This window comes from Neurospora crassa, linkage group III (assembly GCF_000182925.2).
Source record: "Neurospora crassa OR74A linkage group III, whole genome shotgun sequence".
NCBI classification, from domain to species: Eukaryota; Fungi; Ascomycota; class Sordariomycetes; order Sordariales; family Sordariaceae; genus Neurospora; species Neurospora crassa.
In genome coordinates this window covers 143594-165024 of record NC_026503.1, presented here as the reverse complement: position 1 = coordinate 165024, position 21431 = coordinate 143594, and the positions used below count along the sequence as shown (strand labels likewise).

General features: G+C 46.1%; 4 protein-coding genes across 4 annotated transcripts; 3 read left to right on the top strand and 1 right to left on the bottom strand.

Annotated features, from left to right (window-relative positions):
• Positions 1–318: 318 nt before the first annotated feature.
• On the bottom strand, positions 319–1142 carry NCU09149 (hypothetical protein; the record flags this gene model as incomplete). Its single annotated transcript, XM_953148.1, has 2 exons — positions 319–498; positions 1074–1142. The coding sequence occupies 2 exons, from the start codon at positions 1140–1142 to the stop codon at positions 319–321; spliced, it is 249 nt and encodes an 82-aa protein (XP_958241.1).
• A 2478-nt stretch (positions 1143–3620) lies between these two features.
• Positions 3621–5560, top strand: NCU09148 (hypothetical protein; the record flags this gene model as incomplete). The annotated part of the gene is made up of 1 exon (XM_953147.2): positions 3621–5560. The coding sequence occupies one exon, from the start codon at positions 3621–3623 to the stop codon at positions 5253–5255; it is 1635 nt and encodes a 544-aa protein (XP_958240.1). The 3' UTR covers positions 5256–5560.
• A 973-nt stretch (positions 5561–6533) lies between these two features.
• Positions 6534–7903, top strand: NCU09147 (hypothetical protein). The gene is made up of 3 exons (XM_011395687.1): positions 6534–7164; positions 7248–7592; positions 7648–7903. Exons 1-2 carry the CDS (start codon positions 7043–7045, stop codon positions 7567–7569), a joined length of 444 nt encoding a protein of 147 aa, XP_011393989.1. The 5' UTR covers positions 6534–7042; the 3' UTR covers positions 7570–7592; positions 7648–7903.
• A 6757-nt stretch (positions 7904–14660) lies between these two features.
• Positions 14661–15593, top strand: NCU09145 (hypothetical protein; the record flags this gene model as incomplete). Its single annotated transcript, XM_953144.1, has 2 exons — positions 14661–14727; positions 15367–15593. 2 exons carry the CDS (start codon positions 14661–14663, stop codon positions 15591–15593), a joined length of 294 nt encoding a protein of 97 aa, XP_958237.1.
• Positions 15594–21431: the final 5838 nt, after the last annotated feature.

Sequence of the window (21431 nt, the reverse complement as noted above, 5' to 3'; positions counted from 1 at the left end):
CGCCCATGCCGCCCGACCACCAATCCTGAGTCCCGTTTCTTCCCCGCTGCCTGCAATTGCGGGCGTTGCATACTGCATTCAGCCGTTGGTTCAATCACTAAACTGATGGTGACTTCTTCTGCCACCGGGTCTAAGGGGGAGACTGCTCAGTCGTTTTCTCCGTCCCCTCTTTCCCTTCCCTTCCCCGTCACGACCTCATTCGACGGAGTGGTACGTAGTACCTCTGATGTATCTTGGTAGTGCGGAAACTGGCCTGCGCCTTCCTCAATTCAAACGTGAGCGCTCACGCTGCGGCCTTCTCGGACCCGACGGGTCGTTTCAGTTGTCCTGGACTTTTGTTACTGCCTTGGCTACTGCCGTGGCGATGGCGGGGCAGAAGATGGCCACCTTGACAGCAGGCAGGAAGAACTGGGGCATCTGCCTGGCAAAAGGCCCGGGAAGAACGAGAGGGGCGTGAGCCGGACCAGTGGTCGTATCGTTGTTCCAAGTTGGCCTAGTCTGGACATCCCATTTGCCTACTGTCGTTAATATGGTGTCATGATCATGATGTGCAAGTGCGCATGAGAGCCATCTAAGTTCTCTTTCCCAGTGCAGGCCGGACACTCCTTACTCATCCGTCCATCATTCGGGCTTGGGGACTGGAACGAAGCTCCACATGTTTCATGGCCCTAACGCAGTTGCCTGTTCATGCTCCTTTATCGGGGAGCGCTCCATTCCACATCCGAAAGACACGAGGATGGAGGCTCTTTCCTCAAATGTTTGTCCCAAAGGCCTCAGTTTTCTTGGCTTGTTTATGACGTGGGTTGGGGACGTGATCTGCGAAAGAAAGGAAAGGGTGGAAGGTTAAACCGTCACTTCCACTGAAAAAGTCTTTCACCGAAGAGGGCGCCCTTGACCGAGACATAACTTAATGTTGTTATGACCTGGGGCGGCCTGACCAACCTCAAGCTAATGCGAGGCACCTCGGCACCTTGAATTCGAGAAAAGAAACCTCTCGAGACTGGTGACCCTTTCATTTCTGGGCATGGAGCCAAGTCCCCGTGACTGCCCTTTATCATGATCAAGATACGCACCCATCCTAGGAACCTGTCCTCCTTCCACTTCCTGAGGTACCATGATGCCTTGACCTGGGTCTTGAACATGGGGCAGGCGCCGCGTCGCTCTCTGCCCCAATAATTCTAGAACAGGATGGGATGGCGAGCGAGAAGCAAGTGCGAATGAGGTCGACGGATCGTGTATTCCGGGTGTGGGGCGACTTACCTATGGCAGGTCCAGATTGCCCCGGTATCGCACGGCAAGCACCCAGCAGTCCGGGCCGTGACTTCCACTTCAGTTTGCGCCAGCCCTGAGAAGCGGAACTGAAGTGTGATTTCCGCTGGCAACAATGAATTGTATTAACCTGGCAGGCCGCCGCGCTGTTGAGCACAGTAGGATGCATTTTCGATCCACACGTGAATTCTTGGAGGTACTCGCGTACCAATGTACAGTTACAGAGAATCCCCCCCCCCCTTCATTTTCCTCTTCCCTCCTCTTCTTCTTCCATTATTAACTGAAGTCACCAGCATTGAGATTGGGAAATGATTCGGCTGGATGTTGCAACTCTGATTCTTGGCCTGTTTCTCCACAACATAGCAATGCCGGATGCTCTTCGTGTGTTGGACAGTCCAATACTGGTTTCTTTGTATTTGAGCTCGAGACCTTGCGTCAACTTTCCAATGCCCTTCTGTGTTCAATTGATTCATGTCGTTGCTCTATATATGCAACCAGCCGCAAGGCTACTGTAGAAGCTCTTGAATTCTTCGAAACTCCTCTCTCCTCTCTTCATCACTATCACTCAAGTTTTGGGACCTAAAATTGGCAATCACTTCATCATCAAAAACATCATGTCCTCGACATCCAAGTGCCTCGGACTCTGTAGTCATCTACATCATCACCTTCGCCTTCACTTGAGAGTTGAGACGGCTTGATAGGCATGAATCAGCTCTGGGGTTTGTAAGTTGACTTCCGTTCGCATTCCGGGCATTCATTGTTGGCATCCCTTTACGATTTTGTGTAGGAAAATGCTAATCGACAATCCAGCCAGTCACCAGATCTAGAGAATGAGCTGCTACCCCCAACACGCCCACCACTCCAGTCCAAGTCGACCCCGATGCTATTGGAGTAGATATGGAGTATGCCACGAATAACACTCCATGCAGACACCCACGAAATTGTAACGGGCAGCACGATCATGGACCCCCAGAGCACCAGCACCCCGTTTGGCGCTTCCGCTGCCACCGATACCGAGGCCGGTGCCTGAGGCACTTCGGATCTTCTACTCCCGACGAACAAGTTGTCCCTCCCAAGCTTGAGGCCAGTCAACACCATACCGTAAACAAACAAAGTCTTGCCCGTTGCGGTACTTCAAAGGAGCGGGTGAGACCTTATGCTCGCTCTTGGTTGCAGGTGTTTGGTACATGTGTGGAACAAGAGTATGAGGGCTTTCGCGTGGATACCTCTCTTCTGGCTGAGTTGCACAGAACGGAAGGATAGCCTGAAATCCGACGAGATCCAGAAGACAAACCTCGTGCTTACGTGCGGGACAATGGGAGATGCTGTGTTGCTTGAAAACATAAGGAAGTACTCAATCGGATGTGCTGGGATCCTGCCTGTCTGTGTATCGTATATACTCAGGCCATCCGTTTTTGGTTTCCTGGAGATCAGGAATGGTCTTTAAACATACTGCAATATTCGTGCTCGCCAGAAATTGTATGCATGCAGGTGAATTCGAATGTCCCCACTCGCCAACACTATCGGAAAGACAGAGGAAAATGACAGGGCACCAGAAGAATTGGATTTACAATGTATGCTTCGGGGTGACAATGCGTCGTCCCCGCTACACGTACCGCAAAGATTCGGGGGATAGCTTTTTAGGTTCCCAGGAAATCAGGCATAATCTATAAGCACACTGCACGAATATGTGCGTTTTATGTCTGATAAAAAGAGTGGGGGAGATGTGTTGCTAACCCAAAGTACTGTAAATTCGATTTCTCTAATGTCCTGCCTTTCTCACCTATTCCTCGAGGGTGCTGGAGGGTGGGGACAATCAGAATCACCGTCTTGCGTAGAAATTTGGTGGGCATATAATGTTGCAGTATGCTTGCAGACTATGCCTGATTTTCCTGGAACCTAAAAAGCTATCCCCCGAATCTTTGCGGTATTTTCTACGGGCAGAAATGGGGAAGTTTCGAACTCATACCGACATATCTGATTATGTCTGATCATGTCTAATTTCCAGGGAAACAAAAAGGAATGACCCGAGTTTATAGATACCTCTACAGCCCTGATGCACCAGAAGAAGCTGCATATGCATTTCACCCAAATATGCACACGTATAGTATGCCGGAGAAGCAGGAAGTCCAACTCGGATACCGGATTCGAAACCAGTCAGGCAAGATACTATAGATGTGCTTCCGCCTTCACACCTCTAAATACCGTAGAGGTCAAGTACTTAAAGCCTACCCGCCCTTCCTTTCTCCCTCTTTTACCAAATGATTTTGGTCATACAAACTCCCCAACATCCACACATGCACTAAATCTACCTCTACGTAACCTTCAACTTACGCTCGACCATTTTTATCATGTCGTCCAATCCGACTATTCTCCCCAGGTATCGCGGCGCCGTTTCCAACGACGAAGACATGGACGGATCCATCCAACAGCCTGTCACCCAATATAGCAATCAAATTGTCCTTGATGCCGAACACCCCATGGGCCACTCCTCACAGAGTAACAGCAATGCCTACCATGTCTTCTCCCAGTCTGGAGGCAACCAGTTTCGCGCCCCGTCCGACCGACAACCTGAGCTTTGCGGTCGGTATGATGCACCGCACTACCGATTTTACGAAGATTGGAACACGCAGCTTGTCCATGATCTCCATAAAAAGAATAGCAACAATGCCTGGAAATACTCTTTTCAAAAGATGAGTTACACTCTTCGCTCTTGGTTATACCATTTCACCGAAGAAACACTGCAACAGCCACCTCCTCAACCGCCCGTTGAGCTCAGGCCTCCCCCAGAAGCGATCCGGAAGTTCACATCTGTTCTCGTCTCTCAACATTATCCTGTTGAAACAAACTGGAATGTCGCCAAGTCTACCAACAGATACAAGACTGTTGAGGCGGAATGGTATATGGAACTTCGCCATTTCTTCGTCGATCTCCCCACGCAGCTCACTGAGCTGGAGGAATGTCTGACCGGAACCGCCTCTGCGTTCTCCACCAACGACAACGAAGAAAACAAGGCCGACACGCGCGCGCTAGCCAACTGGACCTCCTATCAACTACCCGACGCCTTTGCCGGCCGTCATCCCGTCTACGCCTACCCACGCGTTCGCTATCCCAATCTTCGCTACGCCCGGCGGATTGTCTTTTCGCAACGTCTAGACATCCAAGACAACCACGACCAGTCTGACGATAACAGCAGGTGGCTGACAGGCCGCTGGCTCGTGGTGGCCTACCTTTTTGCTCCGACCCGCAAAGCAGTCAAGAGAATGGACGTGAAGAGTCTACTACTCTCTGGCTGCACTCCTGCTGGCCATGGTACATATAGGAACACAAACACGATGTCGCGTCTCAACGCCTACAACCCCATCAGGGATGTACATATGACATCCATGAGGCCCGGCTCAAGAGAGTGGTGGTTGCTACCGAGACAAAATATTTTCTTCCAGCTCCAGCGTTGTGACGATGAGATGCTCGCCACAGCCTTCATCTCCCAAGATCCCAACGACTATGACAGACCATATGTCCATCGTCGGAATGATCACGATTCCTCCACTCCCGACTACAGACGCCACATGGAACGGCGGCTGGAGGACATGGAACGGCGGCTGCATGACATGGAATGGGCGCGACCTCTCCCATTTGCACACGCCCATGGCCATGGAGTCGGCGGAGGTATCCTTTCGGGACTCAACGGCCGTTGTAGGTTGGTGGATCGGATGTGGCCTGCTTTGATGACGGGCCAGGACATGAAGACGGCTTGGGATGCTTCCGGTACTACCTCCAGCAATTCTAGTACCTGCTGCACTCCAGGTAGTACATCTAGTACCTCTTCCGAAGAAGATGATACCACCTCTGACAGCGATGACGACGGGGAGGGCTCTTTCGGCTTTACCCTCAGGATGGTGATCGGCTTGGTCGCTACTGCTGGTGCACTTTGCGAACTTGCAAATTCTTCTCGGGACGAGCTTTCGTCTTCTTCGCCACGATAGGTGCCTCTTCGAAAGATGAAAGGTGGATCTCAAAGAGCACGTGTGAGGTACTTACCTCTACTGGATGGGAGGAAAAGGCCAGGTGTAGAGGTACCTTAGAGGTAGTGTTGCTGGAGGAAAGCACGGACAAAGAGGGAAATGAAGCCTAGAGGTACCTAGGTACCTGCTTGGGATTACTTTTGGATGTGGTGCGCTTTCTACAGACTACAACTACCTCTGCCTAAATAGGTAGTGGCAAGTTTCTCGACAAGCCATGGTTTCCAAACACACAAACAAGACAAAACAATACATGGTCTTTCAAATCTCATGATTTCCACAACCGGCATTTGATCACTAGTAGTCCTGCTCCGCTGGTTTACACCCACATAGGTAGATAGGTACATTACCGAACGAATATAAAAACAGACCGAGCATGGACAATCTTCTATGTCTCACGTGTTACAAAACGGTGAGATGCCACGTACTGAACACACCACCACATTCCTTACTGGTGACCATTCGTGGTCATGGCAACACCTGCAATGTTCCGCCGCCGGCCTGGGTGAGGGCGCGACGGTGGGCGCCGCGCGGCAGGAGACTCCCATGTCTCTTGTTGGGATCGAAACGCAACGAAGGTCACCTAACTTCTGACCGGACATCTTGAGAGAGCCAGGAGCAGACGCCTTTACAGGTAAGTACTGCAGTGGCCGAGACAAGAGTTGGAGGTTGTTCCCGCTGTGGGAAGGTACACTCCAGTGTGATGACGTGGAAGACCTTCTCCAGCAGCATAAGTACCTAAGTACCTAGAGGTACCTAAATATACCTAGGTACCAAAGCACTGCAGTGCAGAATATGCGACATCTGACCGGGCTACGCCGTGGAGGCAGCAAACAACAAGACAGAAGGTGACGGGACGAAAAGGAAGGTTCAGCTTTGATCCTGGAAGCGGGAAGCAAGTAGTGGAAGTAAGTGTACCTCTCGAAGGTGAAGGCGTCGGGCCATGTGCAGGATGCACTCGGTCTGTCGACAAACAAGAAGTGCAGTGATTTTAGCGGAGGATCGTGACTGCCCGGTTGACTTGCCTTGCCCCCGCCCCCAACACCAGCTGAGAGATGCCGTCATCGCTCTTGTCTTTTGTAAACAGGCCGCAGTCTAGGTAGTAAACGCTTGTGTCTACTAGACGAACCCCGCCGTCTGTGAGATGAGGGCACTTGTCAAGACCTGCAGGTGTCCATCGCATTCCCTTCCCCTTAACACCGAGTCTTTCCGTTCTTGAGGTTGGAGTGAGGACACGATCCGGCACGTCGAAGGAGGAACCATGCTAACTCAGGCATCATCAAGGAACAGAACAATATTGGGTGCCTTCAGGTTACCTACCTCTACCTACCTTCTCCGTCTGGGGCCCTGCCTTCCCTTGGTTCTCTCATGAAGCTGGAAGAGTCATGTTCCATATCCCTACCAGATACAGCACGCTTTACCAGCTCAGTTGGGGCACCCAGAAAGCTATAAGATCCCTCTCCCCGCCTCGGCTTGTCGTCGGTTTCTTTCTCGTCAGCATCACATCTTCATTCGCTTCAACATATCCATCATCACCACCATCACCCTGATGACTGCCTTATGGCACAAGGTCCCCTCGTTCCTCTCTATTCCTCGCTAGCCGGAAACAGTCGACTCCCACGACAACACGTCCCGCGAGACCACGAGCGCAAGCTTTCAGGAAGATTCCTCTTCCCCCGGCCCAACCTCTCGTCAGAATTCCTTTCTCTTCAGCATTTGTTAGTAAATGTTATATCCCGTCCCATCACAATATGGCTTCCGCGTGTCTTAACGCTCTTCTGATTGCTGTCCTTCCCAAGCTACTCTCTGTTGGCGTCTGGGTTGTTGTCTTGGCTTGGATTTTTTTCTGGGCCGGCCCGAGTTGGCCGCTACTGTAAGTTTATATTATATCCCAATTGGTTTTTATTTTTGCCTTTCTCTTCTCGGTCCTCTCTATTCTTTACTAACTAGAAACAGGCGGTTACCACGAGAACATGTTCCCTTCCGGGTCCCAGAACTCGGCGAGCTACTAGCTCGCCACCAAGAGCAACAACAACAACAGCAGCAACAGCAGCAGCAGCAGCAGCAAATCTATCAAGGTTGGCAGCCCGTCAACAATACGGACATCTCCGTAGACCGCCTTGCCATAGATTTCGGCAATCTAACCTTTTCCTCCCGCGGGAGTCTCGAATTGGCCCCTACTCCTGCCGCCGCCGCCCCTGCTCCTACCGCCGCCGCCCCCGCTGCTCCTGCCGCCGCCCCTCCCGCTAACGCCGCCGCCGCCCGCCCGGAGCCCTAGTGGCGCCCTTGGGTCCCCGATAAGTAAGTCAATGCTATTCCCAAGTTATAAGATTCATCACTGACAGTTGTATACTAGCAATTTTGCGGCCGTTCTTTTTGCGGTTGAAGCCGCGAACGCTGTGACACAAGCTATTTCGAATTGGAAATAGCCATTCACTTTCCACCTCGACATTATGGGAACTTCGTGTTGAATGTTGAAGCCATCACCAGTTCTTGGCATTCTCTTGGTATTAGTGGATACGATCCATACATGGCTACCCTGTATATAAATCGGTTTTCATCCTCCTTTCTTCATCTTTCTTTCTCTCTCAACCAATCAAGACTTTCACCACCACAATGTCGCTTCCCGTGATCACTCTCTTCCGTATGGTTCAACACTTCGAGCCGGTTGTTTGGCTTTGATGGATCTTGTCACGCTTCCGTGAGTGCTGCGATCTGTGCGAGGTGGAAATGACGGGCTAGAGCCGACACGGAAACGGGCAAGAAGAGATTGGTGTCGGGAAAGTCTTTTCTGCACAGTAGTGTAGGCGGACAGTACCGGATGGAAGTTTGTTTATTGGATTTGTTCCTACCAAGAAACGATTTGTCTGCTTGAGAAGGAGTCCTTGGATACTCACAGTAATGTGCCCCGTTTCATTCTTGGCACGGCCTGTGGGATACTTGAGGTATAGAGGTTGAAGAATGACAAGGCGTCAATGATAAACCAGCTGGGATTGCTTTGTGGATTTGGCTGTAAGAATACGAAAAGAGTTAGCGATAGTATAGCCATCGAGTCATCTACACAATGGTTGTCGTCCCATGTTGTTTTCCTTGTGTAGAGCCCTTGTACGTCTGTCAAACGCCCCGGGGATCCAATCGTTTCATGGGGCAATTCTTCAAAATAATAAAAGAAGAAGAAAAGAGAGAACAAAGATCGAAACTTGCATCTGTCACCCAGAAGCATTGCACCCAGTCCTATCATTATTGGTGCCTCAATTTGGATGGAAGAATTGTGGAATTTGCTAAAAGAAGTACCTATGATTCGCGGACGGCCCTGCTTGACTGCTTGCTTGCTTGCTAGGTACTATGTCGATGTGCTGCGTAGAGTAGCTAGGTAGAATGTAATGCTATTGCTGTTACCTTATGTTGTATATATATGTCGTGCGAGGTGAGGTATTGTATGCTGTATAGTGCTGTGTACCTCGGCCTGTTGGTCCCAATGTAGGGGTAGGTAGGTAAGGCAGATAAGGTAGGTCAGTAAGGTAAGGTAGAGTCAAAGTGAGGAAAGGATAGAATTAGCCACCTGCGGTCTCTGTGACTTGGCCCCTTCATTGTAATGGGCGGGCATATATAGAGGTACATATTTTCTTGGATTTTTTGAACTGCTTCCGGAATCCGAATGAAGTTTCACTCCGTTACCTGACGCTTTGGTGAAATGTTGGAATCTCGAGTGTCAGTCAATCCCTGGGTTTAAATTCAATTGAATGGTATAACAACGATGTGATATGATCCCACGAGTTCCGGCATCAATTTACATATGCAGTATCCCCATGAACGGCCTCGTGCGTGTTACGCAACCGTAAACTTGCCCGGCCTCTGACTAATGTTTAAAAAGGTTTACCCTGTGTCTGTGTTCAATTCCCCCAAACTGAATGAACCCCATGCAGCAGCGTGTGCGGCTTGAGCGGCTCGAACGGCTCGAACGGTTCGTTAAGTTATGTATCGCATTCTGCAACTTTTTTTTGCATCCTGCAGTGTGACAGGGTTTATTTATGTATGTAGACCGACCGGTCGGTATGTAGGTAGGTAGGTATGTAGGTTACTAGACTACCTAGACTAGCCAGCCAGCCTGCACGAGGCGATCACGGGGGCTTGCTTGCTGCACTTTGCCTTTGCAGGCTGGGACCAGGGCATGGCATGGCATCCACGCGGCTCGGGGATAGGGACGGACGGAGACGGGGACGGGAGAAAGTTGCTGGTTACCCACTGTGATATGGCAAGGGGAGTACAGCGTATTGTGTCTGTGTGTCTGTGTGTGATGGGATCGTATGAATCTCAGGGGGGCCAAACGGGAAAGAAAAGGACAGGGAATAAGTGAAAATAAGTGAAGAACCAAAGGAGTCGCTGCTCTTGTTCTAGACTCAAATTGTATCGTGGTTGATTTTGTGAGCTTTCATGGATTGGTACATAGCTGAGTTCGATGAAGATTCATGTTGGTTGTTGGTTGGGTCTTTTCTTTTCTGGTGGAGAACAGGAAATCTGGATGGACCAAAAAAAGGCAAAGTTGGAGACTTGGCAATGCAAAAGGCTGCAAAGGGGCATGAATGAATGGAGTGTGTGGCCAATTTCACCCATGTCTCCCGGATTATAGCGTAAGGCCGAGTACCTTTGTGTGCCCTTCGATACTGGTGGGTGGTGTGTTTTCTTTCGATAATTAGCATGAATATGTCGAACTAGATGATAATAATTGGTTATTCGACCATACCTAATGGGTTGGGATGTGTCCTACTTGGGGTAAGAGCTAACAAACAAATTGGAATTAAGCTGTCCGAAGATGTCCGCAAGCAGCCTGTGAACGGATGGAAATTTTCGTCTACTTGGGCGTTTATATCTAAGCAAGCAGCAAGTTCGTAAAAAAGAGCATGACCAGTTCGTAAAAAAGAGCATGACCAAGTCGACAGTGATTTGGCAGATGGAAGCCAAATAACGAGCCCATTGAGCTATTGAAATTGTTGTAGCCTCACCTAATCCGGCTTTGCTGGTCTCCAACGTCATCTTTTGTACGTACCCGGTCGCAAAGTCAAGGACTAGGTACTTTGCTTTCCGGGCTGATTACCTAGAGGCTTCCGAATCCCAAATGGCCCCGAAGCGGCGCACACGGGTGTCTTCGGCGGCTTGAACGGAAGGATTTGCTGTACATGATCACCGATCATCGATCACCATCATCGGCATGTCGACTTCATTGTGTTTGACGTTCAAGGCGTGGAGCACCGACTGCGGAGCTTGTGGAGAGATGGATAGGTAGACTCCATCCGGAATCCGGGGTAAATTACCGGATCCCAGCGGGTCCCGTCCGCGGAGAAAAGATGTGGATTTTCCGGGGGCCCCCTTTGGCCCCCCCGGTCCCGGCTTCAAAGCGTAGTGTAGGTGGTCTGTGTTGTGAGTTCTGTTGAGATCCGTGTCAGCGTTGTCGGAGTGGGGGCGGGTGTCTAGGGCCCGGGGCTTGGTCCATGCGCGGGGCATTGCAAGGTCGGGTGTTGGAGAAGCAAGCCCTCGTCGCCCCCCTCACTCCATGACCCCAATCACCCAATGTACACATATCAAGAATGATCATCTCGGTTCCCTCTTCGCTAGGGTTCTTGAAAGGGTCTTCTCCAAAACATCCCCCTTTTTCTTTCCGATACATTCATGTTGGAACAGCATCGCAGAGCAAATGGCAATTTACCGTACTGCTGCCCCGGCGATTCAACTATCTAAATCGGTAGGTACATTCCTCTCTACCCCTCGCTAGCGATAAGGTACCTGAATTCCCCCCTGGCGACCCCTCCATTCATGCGCCCCTCCGAGACAGGGCTCACACTTCTTGGAATTGAGATGGACGGGCGGGCAAGATGAGATGGAGGGGTAGCTTGATCACATATTTGTACTTGTAGTATAAGTCCAAGTCGAGCATCTCATCTTCTCTATGGAGATACTTCCTACCTCTATGATGGAATAATCGAACGTCTGTTTTCGTGCTTCCAGGTTCCCCTTCCTCAAACAATAAAGTTGGTGGGTACCTACCTACTTCGGAGTTCACCCTCCCTACCTTGGACTTAGTGCCCCGTTCAAGATCAAGAGTCATGACTGGAAGGACCGGTTGGACGTTGAACCATCAGGAACATCATAGCTCGACAGCTTCCGAATCTTCGTAGTACTTCCTGGGCTGCCCATAGCTCAAGGTGGTTAAGTAGATCTGTGAGCTTGGTCCCTTGATCCGTGTCCCTCCATCTTACCTCTATGTCCAGACGCCCATCCCATCTACACTAGATGTCTGGTCTCGGGTCCGCTTCCCCGAACTCTTTCTTCACTACATGGCTTCATCTTCTTTCGTCAAAGCAGCCGTTAATTTCTTTTTGTTCTTGTCAGTCTTTCTGCCTGCAGTGCACTACAGTACCGCTGACGGAAGAGGCATGTCCAGGCATCTCAACATCAAGCCAAGTGTCTTTGGATTATGTATGCTGCCTTCGCGAACCCACGCATGGATCGAAATTGCATCCTTGGGATGCCTGGGGCGCCCTGAACGGAATATTTCAGTGACCGATGCGTCATTTCCTTTCTCCCATCACAGAGCTGTCTTGATTTTACGTATGAAAGCACACTACGTAGGTAGGTACCTACATCATGTACGTGAAGTCAGTGGTCTGCAGGGTCGGGTTGGGACCCGACGTCACTTAGTCCAGTCCCGTTACTGCAGGTGGTTGCGTTGCTGCGCCACGATCCCGTCACCTTGTTCGTCACGTTGGTGGATGATTGCATCAGAACCAAACTATCGATATACATAAATCAATGGAAGCTTTTCTGAGTCGGGTCTCTGTGTGTACTATTTTCCCGGTATCGGTTAGTGCAGGCTTGACGGGCATCATGCACTTGCTGCTGCAGGAAGGTATTATGTACAGGTAACTGATCAAAGGAACTGCCAGGGAACAAGGGATCCCGTCATGTCGTGAATGAGGCAAGGACGTCCCTTGGACTTTCTGTAGCTTTTCTGGGTCCAGTCCGATGTTGCGTTGCGTTGAGGTTGGGGCGGGATGTTGGGGTTTGCCAGGCATGGATGTTGGGGGTCACACACCTGCACACTAACACCACCACAGTCCAGTCCAGTCCAGTTCTCTCCGGGCAGTGCACTCACTCCCCCACCCACCACTACAATGGAGGTTTCAAGCCGAAACAAGAGCTTGGGCCTCTTGATACCTAGACGTAGGTACCTACCTACCTACCTACCTACCTCTAATGATCTGACCGCGAAATACCACAAGTTAGCAGATGAGATTGGCCTCAGTTGAGGAATGGCCTCCCCTGGCCTCATGGGCTTCCGCGGTCTCCGCGGACTTTAGAGAATCGAGGCGATGAATATGATGAGATTGAGTACAGAGGTAGGCCAGGCCTTCCTGGCTTTTTTGAGCGCCATGTTACAATACCTAACGTCAGCCAGTAATGTCTGGATGGAGTCCACGCAGCGAGGTGGGTGGACAAATCCATGTTAAGCCGCGGATACCCCATGCTCCCTCCATAGCGTAGAGGTACCATGACTGCGGGTGGACGGATTCGGTTTCGGACTTGGGTACATATGGATGGGCTTCATGCAAGGCAACCAGAAAAGCAAGACAAGCGCGCGGGCAGCGAACTTGGGAGTTCTTCGATAGGTAGGTAGGTAGTAGGTACAATGCATTCCATTCTACTTGTGAACAGAAAAGAGCTTCAGTTACAGCTTCCGTTCGATTTCAAAGTTCCTAGAGTAGAGGTAATTTACCTAGAGGTGCCAAAAAACATAAGCTGGGTCGGACAGGCGCCGAACGGTGTAGAGGTAGTAATTGTTATCGTGACCGAAGAGCTATGGATATGGCGGCTCTGAACAGCTGCTCTTTTTTCCTTGGACTGATCTGATAGCAATCCCAAGACTTGTGTCGCGGCTCTAGTGTACACCCGCTACCATAGCAAACGAGGCATCGCACAACAAATTGCGCCGCGTCCAAGCACCATGCTGTAAGTTGCCTACCGCGCGTGCGGAGCTTAGGGGTCAATTAGGGGTCAGGGCAGTTCCGGCGTACATGTGCAGGGGACCAGCCGGCGAAAGGACCCCCCCGCATGTCAATGTGTGAACCTCGGTGTTGGAGAAAAAACGTAGTTTTGATATCTGAATGTGGTAAAGTTGATATCTACATTTCGTAGTAGTATGACTTGTGCACTGCAAGCGCGAGCTAGGTCCACTTCCGCGGACGTCAAAGCTTCCAACCGGCACCAGCTCAGCATCGACGGAGGGCCCGGCCACACCAATGGAAGGTCCAGTTGCGATGGATCTGTGTCAGTCATTCAAAATCCAAAGTCCCTTTCTTTGATGAATGGATACCTAGGTACCCTCGCAACCGCGCAAGGACTCTAATCGCAAGCTTCATTGCTTGTCCATCCCCAGTCCGTGATAATTGATGGTGGTGAGCTTGGTCCAGATGGAGGTTCAGTTGTTGTACACTTCATTGTAGTCACGGTTACTACAGTAAATGCGCGTCGGATTTCAACTGTGTGAGTTACGACCACTAAGATATCCCACTAGTTGACACACTGTGTCTCTTAGACTACCGCTTCATTGGCTCTGCAGTCAGCGGATCGATGTTCCTGGCCGCTTACAGAGCCCTGGATCCCTGATCACTCATGCTTCTCAGAACTCAGGGACTTTGTTGTCAGGTTTCAAAGCGTCAAGGTATAAATAGGACCTGAGCAGGAATGCCAGTCTCGGGAGAACCCCGGATCTTTGAATCACGTGCTGTTGATAGGAGCGATGATAGCAGTTTGATGATAGGGAAGAAGCTCCCGTCCTTGTCTTTTTTGACTGTCTTCGCTTACATATACTATTTCCAGTGAATTGATATTGTGTCTTTCAATGTCCAGATCTGCTATACACATTTTCCTAGATGGATGTCGAGACTAGTGCGAATTGTTCGAACCATGGGTGTAAGAATAAGCAAACCACAAAGAGCCATCAGAGGACAGTCTCTCTTGAGGGGCTAATAGGAGCTCCAAAACTTTCCAGTTTATCCTATAATCGAACAAACAAACCAGCATTTTACAATATCGTGTCCTACTGCCAATAAACAAGACTTGGTCTCCCAAAGTCAACCCTATAGTGGCAACAGTCAAGCTCTCAATGGTATGTCCGGGCAAAACCCGCAGAAAATACGTGATTGGTGATAAGTAGCCGCAATAACCCCGTCTCGCCCTTTTTTGGTTTCTAGGGTAAGCCCAAGGCATGAACCACACGGCACTAGCGTAGGTCGCGTTGGGTCTCGGGGTCTGTCTGACACCATCCATCTCGAGGGCTCATATCGATAGGACGCCCGCGGATGCCTGGTTGCCATGCCCATGCCATGCGCTGCAATGCCCTGTTGGTGCCGATGGCTCCCACTTGGATCTGGCAGTAACTGTATGTACATGGTCAATGTGAGTGGAGGGCGGCATGTACAGTCAACCACGTCACCCTTGGGAATGGTGAAAAATGATATCAGACCTGCCATTTCTTGGGCAAAAAGATTGAAGGCAACCGCGGAATGGGAAATGGCAATGCCATTGTACGCTAAGGAACTGGTACGTCAGAAAAGCTGGTAATTGAGCCTCTTCTCTGGGCCTCAGGGAGAGGCCATTGCCATTGAGGCCATTGAGGCCATCTCATTCACATCCCGGGCCTTATGCCGCTCCAGGTGGTGGTATGGCATGTTGCTATGTGAAGCGAAGGTCGCATTTCTTTGTTCTTCTTGTGCCAAGTGCAAAAGTCTCGATCCGAACCTGCGACCCAAAAAGGGCTGTGATTCGCAATTGAAATGAGCAGTTAAGCGAGTCGGGATGCCCAACAAAGGAAAACGGGCCATTACGACGAAAATTTAAAGGATCCATCATGTATACCACTGCCCATAGTGGATACGGACTGTCGAGCATGGCGATGGTGTCTCCCAAAAGCAAAGTGAAGGAAGGTAACGTCTGATGAAAGACACGCATCGGAACCAAAAAGTATCAAGAGGCTGTGAACAAATGAATGTAGGAAGTAAACGAATGGGAGAACATGCAGATAAGGTGCAGCAGGCTAGTACACAAGCGGAAACGGGTGCGAAAAAAACTGGTCAATCAGAGCGAGGCTTGTCCAACGCGGCTCAAGGTAGCATTGAAGCCGACGGGCAAGAACTGCTGCAGCAAAAAGAGTCCGAGGCAGAAGCATCAGATACCCTGTTCCTGACGATGGGGAGGAAATCTAGAAGATCATCAGTTGTGTCTGTCATCCACGTGTTGTGCGACTGATGTTTTGTGGTTGCTGTCGGGGCGAATCTGGAGGCTCAACTGGCCGGCCTGTTGCAGTCGCAGATCGGCCATCGAACATCCTTGATCAGTCAGGTTAGAGTGGGTCCCAGATATCTATCTGATCATCCAAGAAGAAGAAAAGCACACGCGTATTTCAAAAGTTCAGGGTCGGCCGCGCAGCAGATGCTCCGGCTGACGACTGACTGCCGGTTGCGACTGTGCCAAACAAACTGTGCTCGGTACGGACGGTGTCGACTAGACTGAAGGATACCTAGTGAAATATGATGAGAGGGAGATGCATGGTTTCAAGAGGCGCAAATCACTAGGTAGCTGTACGTATGTAAAGTTGTTTCTTTGGATGGACGACCATATAGCAATTGACCGCGCCGGGTGGACGAACAGACAGTGATGTCATTTTCCATCTTCCCAGGCTGGTGCGCACACATCATGACCATGCCGCGGACATAGTACATGAATCGCTTGCAATTGCCCCAGACAAGGGCGACGGGAGAGTCCAAGAGGCCATGCCCGCCTTCCTCCGGACTTCCTTGTTCAACGAAGTGGGAGATGCCGATGGCCTCTTTGGTTGTCTCAAGAACGACTGGAAGTCAGAAGGAAAGAGTCACTGTGCAAAAAGTCCTGTTGCAGATGCCTGGAACGTGGAGTGGCAGCAAGCCGAGCGACTCTCTTAGACGCTTGATTATCATCCCTCATTGGTCAGAGAATGACTGAATCGTTTTCATTGGCTGACCTCAATCGACAGGGTCCAGCTATCCTAAGCAGACTTGGCAAGACTTGCATACTGCGTAGCAGTAGTAGTAGTAGCAGGTACGAAGACGGACGAGGGCCGCTGACGGTTCATCAACGGGGTCACCTGCGCAACTCTGGCGACCAAACCGGCCGGTAACAGGTGGATCGGCCTGTCACTTGCGCTATCCAGGTATTTCTCCGGTACCAGTGCAGGTAGGTCAGGGCGCCATGGTGTGTTGCAGTCTCACAGGGGTTTTCGCCGTTCTGGTTGTGATGTGATGCTTTGGACAAGGACGAGAACAAGGCGATGATGGCGGCCCGGCGACGACATCATCAACGGGCGGCGACGGCAATGATAAGTGACAGTTAACAAGACCCTGTGATGCAATCAATACCTCTATACACTATCATGTATACAAGTACAATACACATGTAATGAGTGCAGTGGGTGGTTGACACGCACACAACTATCATCTATAACGAAACTGAAATGCAATCAATGGAAGTCTGCAACTTGGCCAGCCAAAGCCAGAAAGAGAAGAGAACCTTCAACGAGGCAGATGCCGGTCTCATCATTTTAACATCCAAGGCGCTACATCCATTTCCAAATCGTGACCGAAGCTGCTCTTTGCCTTGTAAAGTGCAAGTTCCGTCGGGACAATGTGGAGGCCGGGGCGGGCGGGCGGCCTTGAAAATGCCCAGAAACAAGGGCGTGCAAGTGCGTTCAAGTGCTGGGTCTCGCCCTGAAGCCCTCAACTTGCCAAGGTCCAACGTTTCCTGACCTGGGGAATTCAGTTAGTGCCATGCTCCAAGTGGTCCCACTACTATCTACCTCGACCCAAATACAGTAGAAACCCCTGCTTTTGCAACCCCCCCCAGTTGCAAAATCCCCTCTTTTGCAAAGGATTTCTACTGCCCGCATTCCCTCTGGTGGTAATTCCTGCAACCTGCAAATTGCAACGCTGACGGCCCGAAATTGCAAAAGGGGGGGTGCTGGTAGTTGAATCGGGGTATTTAATAGCTGTAGACGGACCGTTAAACTTAGGGTTAGGGTTATAGAATCTTCTAGATCTTATACCTAGAGGCACTCAAAATACCTTAATTTATCCACTTTTACCCACTACTTCTTTATATTATACGTCTTTTCCAATATACTAGCTTGCCTACTATAGCTAACCCTATTTATAAAAAACCTACTCCCTATATATTTTTATTAGTAATTTTGTTCCTAACGAAATATCTTTGTTTTTTAGTGCCTGCTATGCCTAGGATTAAGTATGCCTCTTTGATTTAGGAGTAACGATTATAATTCTAGGAATAGGTAGATAATTAATAAATTAGATTATTATTTATAAGAGCCTTAAATTGGATTGAGTCGCAATATGTTAGGAACGTAGGCGAAAGGTAGGCTGAGGTAACTACGGTCGTGGCTATACGTAGGGGATAGTAAATTAGGGGTTAATTTAAAAATGTATTGATAGTTACAGACTATAATAAATTACGCTCTATTAAACCTCTTTTATATTTGTGTAAACTTTATTTATCCGCTAACAAGTATTATAGAGCTTTATACGAATTTAACGCTTTAGTATAGTGCCGGATTATCCTTCCCGCAAGCCCGACCCAATATAAATATTATTATTAATAATCCTACACTTTAATTAATGAAGGGGAATAATAGCCGTTAAAGTACTTCTATATACGGGCTCTTAGCTTCCTAATACAACCCCCCCCCTTATAAATTCCGTTTTCGGAATTTCTATAATAAATATCGGTATACCGTAGTATTATTAAATATTATTTACTATAGCCGCCAACGCTATATTCCAGATTATAACCGTTCCATTACTAGCGAATTACTTATTAGAGTATCGGTATTGTATTATCTATTTTTATAAATTCGAAATACGGATATAAAACCGGTATTAAATTTAAAGAATTAGTATTCCGCCTCCTAGTACATCGGTATTATAATATCTATTCTTATAAATTCTAAATATAAATACAAAACCAATATTAAATATAAAGCGCTAATGTTCCGCCCGCTAAAATATCGGTATTGTAATATCTATTCTTATAAATTCTAAATATAAATATAAAACTATTATTAGATTTAAAAAATTAGCCGGGTTCCCGACCGTTATTAAGACCGTTATTCCGTAAGCGTACGAAGTAGTAAATTTCGTTTTACTTAATAAAGAATACTATACCAAATTTAAAAATATTACTAAATACCTTAGGATATTAATATAATTATATTCCGTAATTCCTCTTACTAGATACTTTCTATTATCTATATTCGTAGCGCGGCTTAATATTCTTATAAGGTATCTTCTATTATTTATACCTACTATATAATATTTATATAATCGAATCCTAAAGTTCCTTTTATAAATTATTTTCTATTATTCGTATTTATTATAATTTACTACAATATTTAAATACAATCCCCCTCCCTATAGATTTTATCCTTAGGACCTTCGTTTCCTTCCTTCGCCTCTTATAATTCTATATATTACTTCCTTTATAAACCTTCTTTATTTATATTATTCCTTTTTAATTACCTTTCTATTACCTTCGCTTCATTCTTTATATTATTCTCTTTATTCTAATAGTACAATTCTTAACTACTACCTCCGCTCTCCCTACTATAATCCGAATTACGTATTTTCCTATTTTCTACCTTTCTCTTTTATTTTTTTATAACTACTACTACTACCTATTCGTCCTATCCTTCCCTTTCTAACTATCGTCTTCGTTTCATCCTTCTATTTACCCCCTCTTACTACTTATATAATTATTTAATACTTTTCTTACCCTATATTATTTTATATTCGCCCGCTTAGAATTATATTTACTTACTTTAATTTATATTTATATAGGGACTTCCTCCTTTATTTATATAACGTTCCTTCCGCCTACCTTCTTTACCTCTCCTCTCTTCTTCTTCCTATTCTTACCTTTATAATTATATTTATTACCCCCTCCTTTAATTCTATAACTATTTTAATTACCCCCTTATTTAAGCCGGCCTCTATTACGGACGTATATATTTTTATTATATATCTATATATTAATCCCTATTTCCCTTATAAACCTAATTAATATATTCGCTTTTCCTCCCTATTTTCTTTCTTTTCACTCCATCCTCTCCTTCCTCTTACCTTATACCTATAATTAACCTTTAATCGGCTACTCCTTTCTTATCCTTCAATAATATCCGCCCCTTTATTTATTTAGAATATAATATTACTTTAATTTAAACATTCGCTAGTACCCTAACCCTAAACCTATATAAAATATTCTATTTAATTAGTACGAATATTTACTAAACTAAAGGTACGTTATTTTCCCTTTATTATCTCTCCCCCTTTTTTCTTTTTTTTTTTTTTTTTTTTTTTTTTTTTTTTTTTTTACTAACATCTTCTCCTTCCAAGATTCCACGAAAGATCGCAATATTCACTATTACTACGCCACTATATACTCGAAGTCCCTTACAATATTTATAATCTCTAAAATAATATATAGGATATAGTAATTAAAATTATACGCCTTACTAATACTAATAGCCCCCTACTTACCCCCCTCTTATAGTAATTATATTAATCCGCAATAATACTTCAATTACAATATAAATATACCTTATTAATAATAGTCTCCCTATAATGTTATTTAATATACTCCGAACTAAGAACTTCAATTATAAGGGCTATTTAAAACTTAACTATTATAATATTAACAATATTAATATTAATATTAATTTAATAGCCCCTACTAATAATCCTATTACTAATAATAGTAATTCTCCTATAAATATTTCTATATCGAACTCTCCTACTCGTATTACCCCCTCCCCTAATTATAATTAGGGTCCTTAACGTTAGATAATTAATAGGAGGTTAATATTTATAAATAGAAAATTAAATGAATTACTAGAATTTATAAAGGAGGATTATAAATAGATAATATAAAGTAATATTTACGAATATTATTAATAAGTATAGTAATATACAGGAATATTCCTCCTAAGGTTATAAATTCTAATCCTATATTAATAATAATAGACGCTGTTAAGGATTTTTTTATTTAGGGTAATAATAGAAAATACAGGCTATATTCTATTTAGTACTTTATTAGTATCTTATATTAAATTAAATTACCTTCCCTTCCTATTTTTCGTCTTATTTAGCGTTTCTACTTTACATTTCCGCCTTATATTTCTACTTTTATATTTTTGCTTTATATTTTTAGTTTATATTTCTACTTTTATATTTCTATATTATATTTCTACTTTACACCTTATATTTATATCTTATATTTATATTTTATATCTCTATTTATATTTCTACTTTACAACTTACATTTACGTTTTATATTTTTATTTTGTATTTTACGTTTATATCTTGCGTTTATATTTTATATTTATATTTTACATTTTACATCTACGTCTTACGTCTTTACTTTGTAATTTACATTTACGTTTTACATTTCTACTCTACGTTTTATATTTATATCTTATATCTCTATTCTATATTTTTAAATAATTACTATTCTCCTTCTACTACTGAACTAACCTTTATTAATTTAATAATCAGCCCGCTGCTAGTACGCTGCTACTACGTTTCTCTAACTTTATATTCCTTAAGAAGGTCCGGGCAATTTATATCCTCTTATAAAACCTATAAATTCTTATTATCCGGATACCCCTTCTATTTAATTTAGAATTAACATTAGCAGCCAAATTTATAATACTTTATAATCGCCTCGACTTCGTACTAAATATTATCCTCTTTAATATCTATAACTTCCCTTTGTAGTACCGCCGCAATAGGATTCCTATAGTATAATTCTAATAGAATAATAAAGAATATTAAATAAATTTAGTAATATATAAGGAATATAAATCGGTATATTATTTTCTTCTCCCTAATAACCTCAGTAATTTAGAAGGGTCCTAAAAATTTATTTATTAATTTAGTACTTAGGCGGCGTTATTTAATATATTTTATATTAAGTAAAATTTAGTTTCTAATATTAAATTCCTTTAATTTCCGAATCTTATTATATTATTTTATATACCCCTAATTA